This window comes from Calypte anna, chromosome 2, assembly GCF_003957555.1.
Source record: "Calypte anna isolate BGI_N300 chromosome 2, bCalAnn1_v1.p, whole genome shotgun sequence".
NCBI lineage: Eukaryota > Metazoa > Chordata > Aves > Apodiformes > Trochilidae > Calypte > Calypte anna.
In genome coordinates, this window is record NC_044245.1 from 134,957,425 (window position 1) to 134,976,427 (window position 19,003).

General features: G+C 33.9%; 1 protein-coding gene across 1 annotated transcript in view; it reads right to left on the bottom strand.

The window, feature by feature from the left end:
* CSMD3 (CUB and Sushi multiple domains 3) overlaps positions 1–19,003 on the bottom strand; it is a 552,597-nt gene that overhangs the window by 69,992 nt on the left and 463,602 nt on the right. The window contains 6 exon segments of the mRNA XM_030444571.1: positions 375–563; positions 6,352–6,465; positions 7,352–7,432; positions 10,083–10,228; positions 12,318–12,495; positions 16,042–16,230. Of these exon segments, the coding sequence (XP_030300431.1) occupies positions 375–563; positions 6,352–6,465; positions 7,352–7,432; positions 10,083–10,228; positions 12,318–12,495; positions 16,042–16,230 (897 nt within the window).

The following is a 19,003-nucleotide window of genomic DNA, read 5'->3' on the forward strand; positions in this document are numbered from 1 at the left end:
AGAAAAAAAAAAGTTACAAAGTTTAAAAAAACATACAATAAATTATACGCAAACAATTAATATACATAGAAAACTAAATTACATTTTTATGAAGCTAAAATGGTAAATTAATCTGAATTAAAAATCAAAATTGTCATTACACGTTGTACAGTAGAGAGTATATATTTGTTCAGAAACAAAATTATTTCTAAACATAATTAATGCAGGACAATTTTGAAACAGTAATCCAAGAGCTTTTTTCAGCACAAGTCCAAATAGTTACTTAAGATTTAAAAATACATTTAATGTAAATACATTGCAGATAGAATACATGTAGATGTAAAATGCATCTATAGAGAAAAAGTATCATTCAAAGTTGTGTATCCTATAATTACCATCAAACACCTCAAGTATATCAAATTCCTTTTCAGTCTGGAAGAATTCAAAGAACATGCTGATATTATAACCCTTTTCCACAGTAATGGTCCATGCACACATCTGAAGATTTGGGTAGCTGTCAGGATATCCAGGGCTCAGTATTACTCCTGTTGAATCCAGACGTATTTCATTGGCTGGACAGAGCACTGTGAAGCAGAAAGATTGGTTAAAAATTTAAAGTTCACTATTTCTGTTTCATGTGGGTGACAATTTTTTCTCAAGTAAAAATGATCTGCATTACTAATTTTATTTCCTTAAAGTCTGACAACAGATCTTCAACAAAGGACGTGCAGGAGAGGGGTGCAAAAAAGCAGTGCTCATGCCACCATCACCACTACAACTAACTGGAGAATAAACCAGGCCAACTAGAGTAGTGTAAAATGTGACTCAGCTGTCTCCCTAAATGAGAATCAAAAGACCAGTCACATAAACTGTATGAATGTTAACACACAGTCTAGGAAACAAACAGGAGGAACTAGACCTCTGTGCCTGGTCAGCAAATTGTATTACAGGAATAGCTGTAACATGGTGGAACAACTCACACAACCAGAGGATTGTGATGGACAGCTATTCTGCAGCCCTCAGAAGTTACCATGGCATTTTTCTTCCTAAATTCTATAGAAGATAGGATATTATGGTAGGACTTCCTTAAGTGCTGAATCTCTGCATTGTTCAAAAAAACCAAACCTTAAGGTTCCTTAAGATGTCTGTTACTGTCAGCAAGAGTTCGAGGGAAAGTCTTGCACTGAAAGCAAAACTTGAAGACACTGCGATTTTTGCTTGTCAAATTCTAAATAAAGAATAATCAAACCCTCCCACAACCTCTAGAAAGCAGCATCTGAATCTTAAAAGCATCAATCAAATGTCAAGGACATTGATGTACCTACACACAGTGTAAGTACTATTTAGACATGATGCCTTTGGTCTAGAAAACAGAACACACTCTTCAAGCTGATGTTTTGTTGCTCAATAGGACTCAGTAGAACTAATTAGAGAAGAAGATGATTTGTATTAATTCACCTACCTAGTTTTTAGAAACAGAAATGCACAATACAAGCAGAAAATGTTAAGTTGTTGCATTTACATGAAATAAAGAACACTAAAATTCAAATTTTACTTTGCCACACCTAATACAAGTTCCACTTCTTTCTTTCATGTGAAGAAGGTTCAAAGAAGAGTTCTTAAAATCAAAGCACATGACTAACAGTCAATACATTGGTTTTGTAATTCAAAATGACCTAGAGAATCTCAGGCTGGCTTTTGGTAATTAAAATAATTATGCTTCCTTTTAAAGACAGGTGCAGCAGTTCACAATATGACAAATATTTTCTGAGGAAATAAATATCAAATTAGGAGGAAAAAATAGGTAATTTCAGCTCCACTTAAAAACAGACATCCAAATATCATCATGAGATATACAAACATATTTATTTTAACTTTGTATTTCTCATCATCCTTTAGTTCTTTGGGAAGCATAACTCATGTCTAACTGTGCCAGCTATGATATGTGCATATTGAAACCATATCTACAAACCACTTCCTTTTTTTTGTGTCTGTGTATGAGAGATATTTGGTTATACAGTCATATTTCTTTCTAGTGAACTCAAGTTCAGACCACCGGATACTTTCCTCCTTCTAATACAGAGATAGACTATTTCCCTGATAAGTAGATCTAAGTCAGCTGAATGAGAAATTAGAAATATCTGATGTTCTTAATTTCTGACACTTAAATTTCCACAATTTAACGGTAGGAAATAAAATAAAAAATAAATGTGCTCTACCATTTTGTCTAAAACATTGCTGGGAGAGGCTAGACCCTAAAATAAAATAGTGTTTCCTGCAGAGTAAAAGAAGACATCTCCTCCATCCCTGCTAACTTCTTCAGCAGACTACCATATTGTCACATACTTCTAAAGAATCATTATTTCATATATTACACATCATATTCTGAAGTTATTAATCTCCCACTAACAGCTGTGCTGGAGAAGATTGCTTATTTTTAGAAGAGATAGAGAATGCTAGCAGAATAAATGCTCCTTTGTAAGTAAGTTGCTACTACAATTTAAAACAGTTCCTTAAACTGAGTGAAATTATGTTTAAAAGTATGATGAAGAAGTTTGATTTTGAATTTATCTGAGTTCACTAGGAATATATAGAATAACAGTCTTACTAAAGAAAAATATTTAATATTGCTATCTTATTGGAATCTTTTTGCAGGAACTGGTTTTGCTTCATGGTATATGAACAAGTGCCTGCAGTTTATTCTGAACTGAATGCTGCTAAACAGAAGACTTAAAAACAGGGAAAGAGAGAGAAAATGACTGATCATGTTCATAAACAAAACTTTAAAATTCTATTATAGAATTTATAAACCAAACCATAGAATGGTTTGGGTTGAAAGGGAAGTCTTGGGCAAGAATATATTTCACTAGATTAGGTTGCTCAAAGCCCCATCCAGTAAAACCTTAAGAAAGAAAAAGGAATCTGTCCATATATTTTAAAATATTTATCTCTCAAGTTCAAAATTAGCATCTAAGAGCTAAATTTAAATAGTTGCTTCCCATGCTCTATGTTTGTCTCAATTAATTAGTAAGAGACTGAATGCAACACCTCTGCTCCATATAAGAAATTCATATCTGTCAAACTACAGTATGAAGCCAGTCGTGATATAGACTTTATCTCAAGCAAATAAAGGAACTGATCCTTTTAAGCTTTATACATAGATATATATATATAAGAACATACAGTGAGGTGTGGCAGGTAGGCAGGAAGAGCACCCTATAGTCATTAGGCTGCACTAGTTTATATACAACTAGTTTTACTGTCTCCATATACCTCTGCTTTGCAAACTGTCCCCAATTTCAGGATTTCCTTATAAACTTCCCCCAAGAATTTTATAGGGAGCTTTAAGACTTATGTCTGTGAAATGGAGTCCATTGGGAATCAGGTAGCCAATTTTTTCATGAATCTGAGCTAATACTGCTGAGATTTAGCTGAGAGTCATCATTCAAGAATTTTCTCAGGGTCCTCTAATTATGATGCAAAATACAGTTTGAGTCTTCTTACTTTGAAGCTTTCATTTTATCCTCAAAGTAGAAGCTAATGTCAAGGAAAACTAAGGGCAAAGTTACAGAAGATGATAAGCATTTGCATAATCTAGTGGAAGTTAGTGGGTTTTTTCTGATCTTAAGAAGGATATCTTCAAGAATTTTAAGAAATTATCATCCAAATGGTACACATTAGAGAAAAATGGAAAGAAGGCAACATAATTTTAGATAGTTCTACATGGTGTAAACTAACATATAACAATTAAAGTCACCAAATTAAGTCTTAAATAGATTTTGTTTCAAAATTTTCTACCTTGCTATGGAGTACTATATCTTTACTGCAATATATTTGATTCAAAACTAAATCATTGTAATTTAAATTATGCTAAGCAGCATGCTTCAAATTCAATATATAAAACAATGTTGAATGTTGAATGTTGGTATTAATTATCTGAAGTCAAAACTTGAAGCAAATTTCAACCACTTAACCATTTCAACTCAACACTGACTAGAGTCTGTTATTCAAAAGCTTAAGGTAACAGAAGTTAACATCAGGAATCCTAACAATAAATATATGCTTTGGCTGGTAAAAGATTTAATAAACTAATGCAGATTTGAACCAATAGAAGAGCTTAGTTTATTCCTTGAGACTGATCCTTATGTAATGTGTTACAGACTGGACAAATAAAGATAGTAGCTGACACATAAATCAGTGTAGTATTCTAAAATAAGGTAAACCAGAAATTTTAGGTATATAAGTTTGCTGCCTCTAGAAGTCAAAAACCTCTCTATTGATCTGTGTTTCAATATTGAAATTCAGTTTACATATTGTTATCTTCAAACTTGCATGCTAAATATATAAATACAAGAGAAAATTATGTTGCTGCTTGTTCTGGATGGCCAATGTGAATAGTCATTTAAAACATTTTTTTTTTTTGTTTTGTTTTTAATTCATCTTTAGACTGAAATGGTAAGAACACTAATTTAGTATTCAGTATTTGATCCAATATCTAGCATTTATATGTGACAGAGGTAAAATTAGCTATGGTAACTGAAGTCATAATTCCTGTGGTTTTGTTTTGGGTCTTGCAATGATTATAAACATGGTTTCAGCAACACCTGCTGAAAAAATGCCTCAAGGACTGCACATATGTTTATGTTTCTCCTGTCTATTATTACAGCATTTTGAAATCTAAAGCATTGCCTTGAGGTTATTAGTTTTCAACACCTTAAATGCCCCAAGCCAACTAATTTAGGATTTTAATTTAGATTGGAATGTTGAATTGATAGCTATTCCTAGATACAATTATACCAAAATAAATGCCCATATTTTCAGAAATTATCAGTGTTAAAGTTCCTCTAAAACTCACAATAGAAGATTACATTGTTAAGGATAAGATTAACTGTGATGAAAGATTTTGACTTTTGCATAGTTTTGTGTATAAAACCAGGGAAAAATAGTCAATTCATTAGCAGTAGTTCACTCTTCCAGTTTTTCAGGAGTGTAGGAAAAGGGTATATACATAAGACAGTAATTTTTCAATTCTCAGCTAAAAACTGAGTTGACCATTGTAGTCATCATTAATTTTTAAAAATTGATAGTCTGATGTATAAATTCCTATCAACTAAATTGTGTTTGAAACTTCAGAAAATACTAAGAAATGGTCAAAATTCACTGGTAAAGTTAATAGATTTATTCACAATTAATTTTTATATTTCCAAACAAAACTTTCATCATGAGTCTTCCATAGATATGCTGATTAACTAAAATTGATGCGTTAAAAAAACCCACAAAACTGTTATCTGATTGGTAGAAAACCCAGATGGCACTATTTCTCATTTAATACAAATGTAAATCAGCTGCATTTATAAATACTGATTTGCAAAAGTATGTTAATCTTGCAGTAGATGTTACAATATTAAGCATAGGACTAGATGGATCACAAATAAATAGCACAACAACTAGCAAGATTTAAAATTGCTTTAGTTTACATAAATTAAACTTTCATGAGGCTGTGGGTTTTTGGTGGTTTTTTCCCCTCAAAATATCTTATCATAGATGTTTATAACTTTATGTCCTTATTTATCTTACTGGAAATAAGCAGAAGATCTACTAAAAAACCATAAATTTGTGCCCACCACTGAAAATTTAAGGATAAAACCTATTTTTTTTTTAAATAAATCACATGTAAATTTTATCTGCATTAGCTCCCTAGCTGGTTCAGCATGAAAGAAAACTGGCACTTTCTTCAGAAATGATGGAAAAATTCTATTCCAGCATAGCACATAAAATGTCAGCTTAATAAAACTGGTTTATCTGTGATGGTAGTAGTTGGCAGTAATATAATCTCTTTTGAAATTTAACAATGAGATAGTGTTATATCTCTTTCTTCACAGTTTTCAATTAAAAGAGGCAAACATGAGTACACACAGGTATACACGCACACACAGAGAAAACCTATTATTTAGAATACACTGAATAAAACCATAAGCACTTAAAATTGCACTGAAAAATAATGTTGTGATCTTGTTGCACCCAAAAGCATGCTTTTTTTAAAAATTTCCATATATTTTTCTACTATTATGTTCTAGATAAAATGAGGTTATCTCATTATTTATTAAATTTATAATTCCTCTAAAAGAACTGTGAAATTATTTTCACAAAATAGATCAACATTGCTTTACACTCATCACACTAACAAAAACATTACTAACTTTTTAACATTAATTATGACACATATTCAGCAGAACAAACACTGATAATATTGGAAACAGCATAAAAAGGCTTGAAATATTTCCAGTATGGTATCTTATGTAAAGAGATAGTGGTGGGCATTTAAGGAATCACCCTGGTCTGACAGGAGGAAAAGAAAAAGCAGAAAAAAACCTTGACATGTAGGTGGTGCTCCATCCATCTGAAGCCTTTCACCTAGTCGGCACGTCAGAATCTCATTACCAACCAATGTAAAGCCTGGTTGACACTGGTATCTTATTATGTCTCCTGTTTGGAAAATAAGACAAAACACAGGCAAACAAAAGAAACATTAAACTGCAATTAGCTGGGACTTTTAGCTTTGAAAACAGTATTGATTAATGAAGTTTCTTGCGGCCATATATAATGGGCTAAATGACCTCTGGCACACAACTTTGATTAGTGTAAGAAATGTGGTAAATGAGCATCGTGTGGCATACTATGCTGCATCTATCACTGTTTTCCACCACATTTCTAGTTGGATAGTTTGCTAATGTGTCTGGATTTGACTGATGCTGTGTGAACCATGTGTCCACAAAGCTTTAAGCAATAAAATTTACTGCATAACCATTATGGAACTAAATAAAGACACAAGATCAGGTCAGTAACCCATACAACCCTGAGGGGAAAAAAATAAATATGAACTGAAGTTAACCGGTGATATCTAAATGGTGGGAAGAAGAAATTGTCATTTGTTAAGCTAAGAAATAAAAAATTCACATACTTTTTATGTACAAAAGGTGAAAAGTTATTTCCCTTTGTTACTAATATAATTAACCAAAAATTGGAATATGTCAAAAGTAAATTTATTTGCCTTACTGTGAGTAAAACTAGCTGGTCAGACATCTGATGTCTGCTCATGTAAGTCATATTTCTTCAAATGACAGGTGGCTGAATAAAAATATAACATCTTAAAAGGTCTGAATGTCATCTGTGTCGTACTTTAAAATGAAGGTCATTAGAAAGGAGTTAACTGTGTTACTTATATGTGATCCCTGAAACATACATGAGATCCACAGAGTATAGGGAAAAGGAATGCCTGAAGGCATGATTTGCATCCTTTAAGCAAGACATTTCTGTAGGTAGCAGTCCTCTTTTTTGAAACAAATATTGCTTTTATTTTCTCTTACATTACCTATTTCAAATTCATCATCCTCAGTTAGAATTTCAGCATTTGGTATATTTGCTGGAGGCTGGCAGACCCGGAGCTGATAGGCTAAGGGAAAAAAAAGTGCAGCTGATATTGACATACTTAGACAGTGAACAGACATGCACATATAACTGTGTTAATGTCCATATTCAAAGGATAAAAATAATCATCTATTCCTTTACTTTGAAACTTTCAAGACAATCAAAAGAAAGAAAATACCTGGATTTCACAATTAAAATCTGGAAACTGCATCTTTGTTCTTAATTGGTTATTTAATTTCAGTGGCAAAACTTTCTTCATAAATGAACTAAGAAACTTTTAAGTGTTTGCCAATCTTCTCCTAAGTCATCTTTCCTGAAAAGCAAATACTGTGCAATTGTTAGTTTTGCTTGGTTTTGGTTTTTTTACAATATATTTTACTGCTGAACTCTTCCACTTCTGAAATTTTGCAAAAAATATGAGTTTTCAAATCCAAAAGATACTATACAGAGGCAGCATAACTGATGGACAGAAGCACTTTGAATATGAAATTTCCCAATAAATGAATAGGTGTGGAGTACGTCTCACCTGCAGATAGGGTCAGAGAATAATTCTGTTTCCAACCTCTCCCTTGAAGTCTTATGTGAAATAATTTTCTCAGTTATAACACATGTATGCCACAGCCAGTCTAAGTAGTTTTTTGAGACAGATTTTTTAAAAGGCAAGTAGGAAGAGGATGCAGAAATTGTACAGCTTAATTTTTGGGGGGGGGATGGGCCTGTGTTTGAACAACAATACATTTCCCTTCAATCTGAACATAATAAGGACAGAAATCTGGCCAAAACCAGTCACACTGAAGTATATACACAGTGCAGACACTGTGGTCTTCTACAGTTTAAAGTATACTCAAGTTGACGAATGAGTCAAGTATGCCTGGTTTTCACTGATGGTTTTCACAGTTTTTTATATAGCACTGTTTTATAGAATCATTCATTAGCAAGTAAGCAGGATCTACTTGTGGAAAATTCAGCTTCAGTTATACACATCTTTTTACTTCCTGTGCTTGGATCTTTTGGATATTGAACTGGTCAAATGTTTGTCAGCCAGCATTTCTATTTTATCCCTGTAAGATCTTTTGTTGCTACTGAGTCACTTGTATTTGACATCTTCCTATTGCATTCCTTTGTGTCAATCATATAATAAAGAGACAATTAAATCAGTGAATCAGAAAGCTAACATCATGCCTTAGGATAAAGTAATTTTAAATAAAGCATACCAAGAAATATGGAACAGCTGTGTTATTTGCATTAAAAAATCACCAACATAATTTAAAAAATTATGCAAAAAACAATTTCTATAACATATCTCAAATGTCTCTCATTTAAAGATATCATTCATTTTAATTCCCAAATTATCTATTTTAAATAAATTTGATTCCTCTCATTGCCTTGTCTTTATTGCTATAAATTACATGTGGCTGATAGGAAGAACCACAGACTAACGGATAGTGAGATTTATTTATAATTCCACAAAGTGTCTTAAGTTTCTTAATTACTAATCCTTTGGGCTGCTTGGTTTTGCATCTTTATTACACATTAGAGCCCACACTTGTGGAATGACAATTTCCGCAATAACAAAAAAAACAAGTACAAAGAAATCAAATTCTTTAGAGAAACTTTATTACAATGTATGAGTATTTTTACAAGTGTTTGATATATCCAGATATACTGATATATATATATAATATATATATATACACACATATATATTAATATATATCAATACATATAAATTCATATCTTGATGAACAAAAAGGGTCAGTTCCTCCTTCCCAAACTGCTACATGCAATTTAGATGCCTAAATTTGGAATGAAATTTCTGACCTTCTTCTACCTAATCCTACTGGAATCTATACTGCACAACCAATTCAAGTGCTGTTGTTATTTTCATTGTGGGATTTAAATATTTTTTTTTATTATTGTTTAGATTAAAGCTCCTTTAATGCCCCTGGTTTTATCTATATGTATTAATTCCGTATGTATTCTTTACTATCTCAGAAATAAGATCTTTCTAGTCCCAAAATCTGATCAGCATACAGAAGACAGACTATAGTCTGTCTATGGTTCATGGAATATTCAGTCTAACATGTAGTCACAGAGCACCTAAAAATGCCCTTGCTTTTGAATGTTCCTTGTAGTGACAGGAATTCAGGAGAACACTTGGCCACACAAGGTGTGAATGACTTACAGAAAGAGGCAGAAGTTGGTGCACTGATACTTCCTATTCCTCACTATTTAATTCAAGGGTAATTTAACATTAACTACACAATATAGTTCACTGTCACTAAGATTTCTACATCAACAGTAGTTTCTTCAGAATGTTCAAATATGTATGAGAAACCTCATGAACAACAAAAGAAACCCATTTAGATTATAAAGGAATTTCAGAAGCATTGTAAGCAGTGAGGAGATAAGCACCTTGAACTGTAAGCTCATGATGCTGCCTTCTTTGCTCATGTCTTGTCACAGTGCATTTTTTTTCCTTCGCTACAAGCCAATTTAATATCTGGTCTAGAAAATTGCTTGTTTTCATTACTCACATTAGTCCTTCATATATTTGTATTACCTCATGGTGTTCAGTCATGTTAACAATAAGAGTAATTAAAGTATTTTTTTTCAAGTTTTCTTCTCACAGTAATCAGTAAAGACAACAAAAAAATGCAATTTGTCACACTTACCGTGGTAACTAAGGACGAAGAAGCCACTGGTTGTAAAGTCACTGTGGAACTTGATCAGAATCTGATTGGAAGTGCTATAGACTGATTCTAAGGCAGTGTTGCCACTAAACTGTCCAATTTGAGGAGAAGTTTGGTCTGGTCCATCCCTAAGAAAAACAGAAAAAAAAAACCCAAAATAATTTTATTTCTACAAATTTTCATAAAAAGTAGAAAAAATTCTCTAGATTACTCTGGTAAGTGTGAGTCACTTAAAACCAGTTAACACAGACATTACAGGCTCAAAGCCTTTTGAAACTGTATGTATGGATTGAAGTATCGTAGGTAGTAACACAGAGGACTGTAAAAATTCATTAGAAAGGAAAATACTCCATTCAACCACCTCCTGAAAGTAATATTCATATTTTTGAGTAAAATTCATAGCAAGCTCAAAATGATTGATTTTTTTATCATATTTCATATTCTTGTTATAAACTCTGCTCACATTTACATATCCATGCTTTCAAACATTGCTATCAGAAAATAAATAAACCTAATACTGCTCATCTCCCATCAGCTTCTGAATTTGGTCATTTTCAGGAAAACTGATATGAATACTGTTTAATTTTTAAGACTTCACTAAGAACTAAAATCAATGCTTATACTGTGCTGAATACAAGATTCCGCTCGAACTCTGCACTCAGACATATATAAATGCAGATTTTGTTTATAATTAGTAAGGATGATACTTTCAGAAAAGCTCTAATGGCAGAATTTTTCAGCCTAGCTTGGCCCCCTAGCTCATTAAATATTATAATGCTATCATTTATATTTTACAGTACATATGGACACATAGGAATTAATTTAAGGTTTAGGTTAGATTTTTCTGAATAAATTTCTTTCTGAGAGAGATGTGCCATACATTTCATATAAATTATGTATCTCTGGCTCAGCTGAACATTCATATGAATGCTGGTATTTTTAAGCAACACTAAGTATGATATGCAGTTGACTAATTTCTGAAAATCTTGTTCACATAGATTGAACAATATTAGTTTTAACTCTTTATTATGATTTAGACAATACTTGTACTGCTACCTTATGGAAAAATGAAATCCTCCTGTACACAGAAATATGGCTTAATTCAGGAAGGATTCTGAAGGTCAGCCTGAATTTGATGCACAAAAGAAGTGGTGAAGACTTAACGGGATTCAGTATCTGAATTTTACCAGGGCAAAAGTCTGGGTATATATTCTGATAGAATTTTGTTTAGAAGGGCAAAGCAACTGGGCATCTGGGATGCTGGACAAGAGAGTTTGTAGAACACAAGTTAGAGAAAAAACAGGACCTACAGAAATTATAACAAAAGTCTATAGTGAACTGCTTATTGTTTAGGAAAGTAGGAATGAAATAATGAGTTTTATGAAGTTAAATTAACCCAAATTAGATTTCTGGACAACTAAACAACAAAATGAGTAATTAATATTTCAAATTACTTCTCATTATTTTGCACTACACAGACTAAAAACTACTCTCTCAATTTGTGGATTTCAGTCATCAGATGCTATAATCACTGTATTATCATTTCAGGCAACCTTTTGAAAGGTCTTAACAGGACTTCCTGGTAATAGTTTCAAGATTACTATATGTGACAATGTACTACCTGCTTGCCCCCTGGCCCCCACCTGCACCAGTGGCATTGGATGAGTCCGTGATGGATGCATCCTGCTCGAAGTGGATTCAGGAGAGAAAGAGAAACACAACAGCCAAGAGCAAAAGTGAGCAGTGTGCCCACCTAACCACAATGCTGATCAATGTGCAAATCAAGCTAAATTTGGAAGAAACCTGTTTAAACTATCAGTTTAAAAGAAGCCAGTTTGGAAGAAATAATGAAAGTGGTGCTTCATTTTCTTATATTAACACTCTAAAATATTACAATTCATGAAGCTGCAACTGCTTATTATAATTTTCTGAAATATTACTTCTGTTGTCATAAGGTACGTCTGAACACCTTTTTTTTCATATAGAAACTGAGTCAGAGTATTATTGTTTTTGAATTCTTAAGACAAGGACCATGAAATTTTATGTCCAGTGCTATCTAGAGAAAATGGTACACTGGAAAACATGCATTACTGAAAATCACTCACTTCCCCAAGACAGAACAGCAGTGCCAAGGGAGAAATCACAAATGTACTCTAATTCATAGTTTGTGCATAGTGTCACATGAAGTTTAAATAAATGACAAAAGTGTTTTCTTACCAGACAGTTATGAAATCATATATTGGCTCTGTTTGGAGAACTGTGAAATTGATGTAGATTCCATTCCCAGGTGGTACCCTTACAAGCCAGAAGCAGTCTTGAAAGTTTGGATACTCATCAGGGTATCCTGGAGAATATATGGTGCCATTCATTGCAGTTATATTTCCTCCACAGAGGGCTATTAAAAAGATATTTGTTTTTAAAATGTATTAGATGCTTCTTGCATTCTTCTTAGACCATGCAAAAGCCATACTTTTAAACACATTTGGGAAAACGTTACTACATTATCTAAAACCATTGCTGCGGATAGAAAACATATTTTACTAAGCTTTTTACAAAGAGTCAGAGATCTATTTTGACATTATTAGTCAAATCTAAAAGAAAAAAAATTCTGATGTCATAGGTACTATCAGAACTGAAAATAAAGTAATATTTAGACACTGGATTAAATTATTCCCTGCACAATTGAAAACTACTTTGCTACAGCTTTGTGTAAATGCCACCTACAAATCAGCAGTGAAACACAATAATTCCTTTCATTTACTGTCACAAGAATGAATTTTCACCCAAAATTATCAGGCGAAGGAAGAGATGTTAAGTTAATGGGTGGTTGAAAATTAGAGGGGAATTTTAAAATAAAAAAACTGTGTGCAACAGTATAAATAAATGTTTTCATTTCCTCCAATAAATTCTGGAAGAGAGAGCAATATTCTTCTCATTCATATTGAAGTGCAGTGATTTTAGACAGCACACAGTGCAAGACTGACCATACAGCTTTAAGACTTTCATAACATTTCAGAAAAGCTACTTGCTCAAACTGTATTATTTTCTTCACAAAGGTTTCAGATGCATTTTGAACATGACACCACCCTGTTACTACAGAAGAGAAATTCTTTTATAGAAGCCTAGTTCTGGAAAAGTGAGCAAGCCCTAAAACAGTATAATATGCTTTATTTTGCATACTTTCCATGTCACTTCATATCAAATGGATATGGGGTGGTAACCCAGATTCCCTAAAATATGCTTAAGAACCTTTAACCAGTGAACAGGTTGCTGGAAATAGAGGTTTAAAATACAGGAATTATGCATTGTTTGTATTTAGGTAAAGCAAGTGTTATGGTTTATAAATATATATACTTCAGTGCTGAACTGTAAGGTAAGGAGACTTTCATAGTCACAGCTCATCCATTCAGACTTGACAGCTGGCATACTGCTTTCTTCAGCTTTTAACTTCAAAGTCTCAGTGCACAGAATTGATTTTGCAGCAGGGTCTTAGGGGAGTGAAGACCAGGACTGGTGACTGTCAGGCAATGAAATGTCATGGAAACTGATTCAAAAAGGATGAAAGAGTGGGAGACGAGTTAAGAAGGGTTGGAGAGTGTTAGATGATGCTCAGTCTAGGTTAGTGGGATTTAAGGTGCATGAGGAAGCAATAAGAAACTGTTTAAACAGGAACCATATTTAGTGGTATTTGATTCAAATGGTCTGTTTCAAGAAGTCCAAGGCATTAAACAAGCCTTACCATGTGTTTCCTTGCAATAAAGTTATTAAAGCAAACACAAACTTAAATCGCTCTTCACTTCTGGCACCATATGTATACAAAAAAGCCCACTTATGCTTTTGAACACAATGCCCTAATGTCAAACCAAAGACAACTAGAAGATACCTGATTATATTTTCTTGAACTAGAAAAAAAATACAAAATTAAATAACATCAGTAACATATTAAAATGTCAAAAACTCTTTATAAATATGCTACAGTAAAGATTTTTGAACAACCCACACATAATTTAAGAAATTTTTCTAGGGGATCAAGTAATATTGTCAGTCTGTAATCCTGCACAGAATATATGTCAGATCTCCATTATGAACTGGGTTATGTTTTTAATCTGCATCCTTTCATATCACATTAGGAAGAAACAAAGTATTTCCAGCCACTGCTCAGGAACTTAATCAAAAGTGATATTCAGAACAGCAACATACTTTAGACATCTTAGAATTTATTAATTAAATTCTTCATTCCCGTAAGGTAATTGAAAGAAAGAGAATCATTCTGTTCAGAAAATTATTTGTCTTCATTCTGAGACACAGACAACACAGCTCGAACTAAGTAATAGGGAGAAGCTAAGCTGTTTAGCAATTAATACATGAACCATTACTATTCCCTCAGGATCCAGAAAATGGGAGTTGAAACTTAATTGTGATGTATTATCTTCTTTCCTCTACAAAAAACAGGCAGTGTAGGTGTCATCTCTGTTTTACATGATAAGGTTTTGAATTCAGTATCAGATACATTCTAATTTAGTTACCATATTCCCCAGAAATGCCTGTGGCTCACTGACTCCAGAAGGAATTTTTAATAATGAGCATTCTAATTTTAGTAAATTTACCTATATTTAGGTAGATGATTCAGATTTCAATTCAAAAATCCAGAAAATAAGTGTCTTTTTTTTTCTTTTTCTTGTTTTTTTCTTTTCCTCTTTTTTATTTTTTTCCCCTGGACTTCCTATTCAGCTTGCTCAATACTGAAGATATGATTCAGTACAGAGCAAAATTAAAGCCTTTAATTCAGGTCCTGAAACTGCAGAGGGTCTTTCGGGCACTCAACATCTCCCCTTTCTGGAAACCTATGCTTAAGCATATAGAGAACTTTACAGTCAATAACTTAATTGTTAAATGTGTTTGATTCTTGTGCTCCTGGGAGTGTAGGCTTTGGTATGAGAGTTCTGAAAATTAGTTGTCTTCTCTTTGTCTATTTTTTTCCAAGAACCTCATATCACTCTCTGAATGTTGCCACAATAGAAACAAACCTGGATATTCCAGAAGAAAGTTATTACTTCATATAGAGGAAAATTCAGTCCTCAGTTCCACAATACATTTTGTGGTGCATGTATATTTCTCAAAGAGAGTTCTTTGTGCCAAAGAATCCATCCTTGTCTGTTTCAGGGAGGCACCATTGTCTGCCTAGCCCCTGCCCTGGAAGTGTTCAAGGCCAGGTTGGATGGGGCCTTGAGTAACCTGGTCTAGTGGGAGGTGTCTGCCCATGCAGGGGGGTTGGAACTAAATGAGCTTTAAAGTCCCTTCCAACTCCAACCATTCTATGATTCAATATTCAGTCTGATGACACTGAACGACTGACCTTCTTTGGCCTGGTGCTTAGGTACAGGTTCCTTTCAGCATAGTTATGGGTAAGATAAACCCCTCTACAGAATCATTGTATACACTGAATCTTTTTACTGTATGGATCTTTTTACTACAAGGTATCAGTGTAAAAGAAAGTAAAAGGTTAAAATCCATAATTCTTAAAAATTTCTCATTCACGAAAAATGTAAGTAGAAAGGACTCCACAAATATTGATTGGAAGAAAACTGCACTTTATGCCATTTTTGGCATTTCTATCAAACTAGTAAGACAGAACATAAGTGGCCAGAGTAGCAAAACTGGGGGTTATTAATCCCTTTTTCTTGATTCAGTGTAGAGCTTTTACTCTAACCTTCCAAACATAAACTTATTGTCTTAGGTAAGTTTTGAGAGATTTCACTTTTCCATGAAGCATTTCAGCTTCTCTGCCAAAATTTTCATGAGCAAAATTGAATAATTCCTCTGCAAAGACAACAGTATAAAAATACAGGTCTTTATAAACTGAAAATAGAAATTATTTCAGTTAATAGTCCTTGGGAAAACTTACAAAGAAAGAAGAGTTCATAGGTGATCCAGAACATACCTTCACATCTGGGGAGAGGATGATTCCAGTTACGGCTGATGCCATGGAGACAAGTCAGAGCTGAACTTCCAATTAATGTGTAGCCAGGAAAACACTCAAATGAAATAGTTTGTCCCACAGTAAAGTCATTCCCAATGACAAAACCATTACGAAATGGTCGAGGGTCAGGACAACTTTGTAGCTGATATGCTGAAATAAATAATGATAACAGGAAAATATTAAAAACTCATGGGCATCCCACATGTCTTAATTTTTATCATAGTGACAATCAAAATCATTAGTCCTACACTAGGAAAAGCATAGTGAAACATTACCAAAGCAATTCTAGAAATATGCATAAATCCTAATTTCCAATTCCAAACTTCGTAAGAAAAACATAAGACTACATCCAAAGCTTAAACCATCTCAGGTTCTTTACACTTTGATAAAATGTTTAAATGTGTGTGTGTGAAAACAAATATCCCACATCCTGCCCTACATGTTTTTGGAAGACTCTGTGAAGGCAAAAATGAGACTAGACTCTTTTTTAATTTTAGTAAGTACAGGAGTACTGCAATAGAGTGTAGAAAGGAATTTAGACTTTGTGTTTTCTCCACTTAGATCTTAAAAAAGATCTTCAAAGACACTGACTAGCTCTTAGAAGACTACAAATCACTTCCAAGGGCACACCTAAGCACACTCTAATCAAAATGAATCCAAGCTGTGGACAATGAAAATGAAAAAGGCTGTAGAGTATCTAACCTAGGAGCATGGCAAAAAACTAAAAAGTACAGAAGACTAATGTGATGACATGACAAGAAGGAGGCTAACAACTAATGCACCTCTAAAAATCTGGAGAATTTCAAGCACCAGAATCAAAATAAATAAAAAAAGCCTATACTGGATGGTCAGTGATGCATACATTGTTAAGGAACAGAACAAGGGCCAAATTAAGAAGCCTTTTCACATGAGCATAGGAACCTAAAACACAGGAGGTGGGATATAGAATGTTTGAACCGGGAGCCCTAAAGTGAAAGGCATGGCATAGAGCACAAGGATGAAGTGATGCCAGGTAACTACCTTTCCAAGACTGAGATGGCAGAGATTTTCAAGTGGGAAAGCAGACCTGTTGTATATAAGTTATGTGTCAGAAGTAGGAAAACAGAAAAAAACCCAACACCACCACAGCACTTTAGAATACTTAAAGGTGGATATTAAAACTCCTGAAATACAAAGGTAGGACTGAGCTCCTTCTATGAATGTCTAAACAGAAAAATTACAGTGAATAGGAAATGCTATGTAAATTTAGAGAAGCTGCAATAATGTGTTAGGAAGTACCCACTGAAGTACTCAAATATCCACTTCACCAGGATGACCTGAAGAAACAAAATTTTGAATGCAGGAAAAAATTGTCCCCTACAACAATCTGTTTGAAAGCCCACAAATGCTATTTTATATGTGTACCAGCTTGGTACTTGCATGGCTCATTCAGTTCATTGTTTGGAAACAAGTTTTGGTAATATCTAGTCCACAGAGGCAGCTGACAGGGGCTTGTGAAAGTGACCCAGCCTTGGATCACTTTGGGGCTCTGTTTGCAGAGATGACCCACAGGGAGCTGTGTAGATAGCTCAGCCTTGAGTTGTCCACAGCCATAGACTGAATATCGTGGTGCTGTGTCATTCAAAGACCTAAACCCTGAGTTGAGCCTTGAAATCCCTCAATAAATAATGTGCCCTGAGTCTCAATTCAAACCACTATTCACTTGCATGAGAAAGTGATATAGAGAAGATAAAGAGAAGTTGGGGAGGGTTTAGTTCTGGCTTCAGCTGACAACCTTGTACTCAGACAATCAGAATATAAGAAGAAGAGAAATAAAAACTAGAGCATACCAAAGTGAACCTCCCCATAGATGAATAAAGGAAGATAGTAGGCAGCCCCACCACTCCATCTAAAATAATGATATTAGCAATTTAGGCATAATCTTTCCCATGATCAGGGGGTAAAACCCCCCAAATTTGGGTTGGGAACTGGTAGTCCTGTCTCCAGCTACACTGATGGCCTGTGTGAAGACCTTTCCCCTCTGATGAGGACACTGACCAAGGACACTTTCCTGACTGACAGCCCTTACCTGAAGTGGAAAGTGATTATTTTTGCATGGTATTATTTTGTAACTGTGGTTGATATTCAGCATGTTTTATAGGTTGTGACAGCATGTTCCATGGACCTTTATTGGTTGTAATACTATGGCCCATGAAGCTTTACAGGTTGTAATACTGTGTTCCATTAATCTTTACAGGTTATGATAGTTTATTCTTGCTTTTAATTTTTAATAGTTCATTCTTCTCTTGTATCTGTGAAAATATGCAATTGTGGTACATTAATATACATGTGAGGTTCAAATACACTGTTTGCTTCAGCCTTGCAGTTAAACCTCTAAGCAAAGTCAAATAAAGGTTTTCCTTGAACCACACAGTCTGGTGGTTTGATTTTTTTTTTCACTGTGTTTTTTTTTTTCACCTTAGTTTGAGTTTTCATGGCAGAGTTGATCTATGGTAGCTGCCATAATGCAGTTTGATTGTACCAGGAGGGAGCAAGTGAAATAAACCAAGTACAGGGATATTCAGTTTAGTGGAAAGGGATTTATACAAAAACGAGGCCATGTAGATTGGAATCTGCTAATTTAGACTACTTTAAAAGACCAGGTAAAAAAATGTTCTACAATTCAGATTTTAAAAGAGCCATGAAATGGTTCAGAAAAAACCCTGTATGACTCAGTAGATAAATCAAAGAAGCTACAGTGGAGGCTAGGCTGGCATTTAAATAATGAAATTCTGTCTTTCCAAGAAGTGATAAAACATTACAGGTAAAATTGAAATAGAAAATAAAGAGATCAAACATAAATTGAAAAATGTCTTGCAGAAGAGGTCTCAGCTGATCATAAAAAAATTATTTGAGAACATCAGAATCAAGAAGTCAGCTAGGG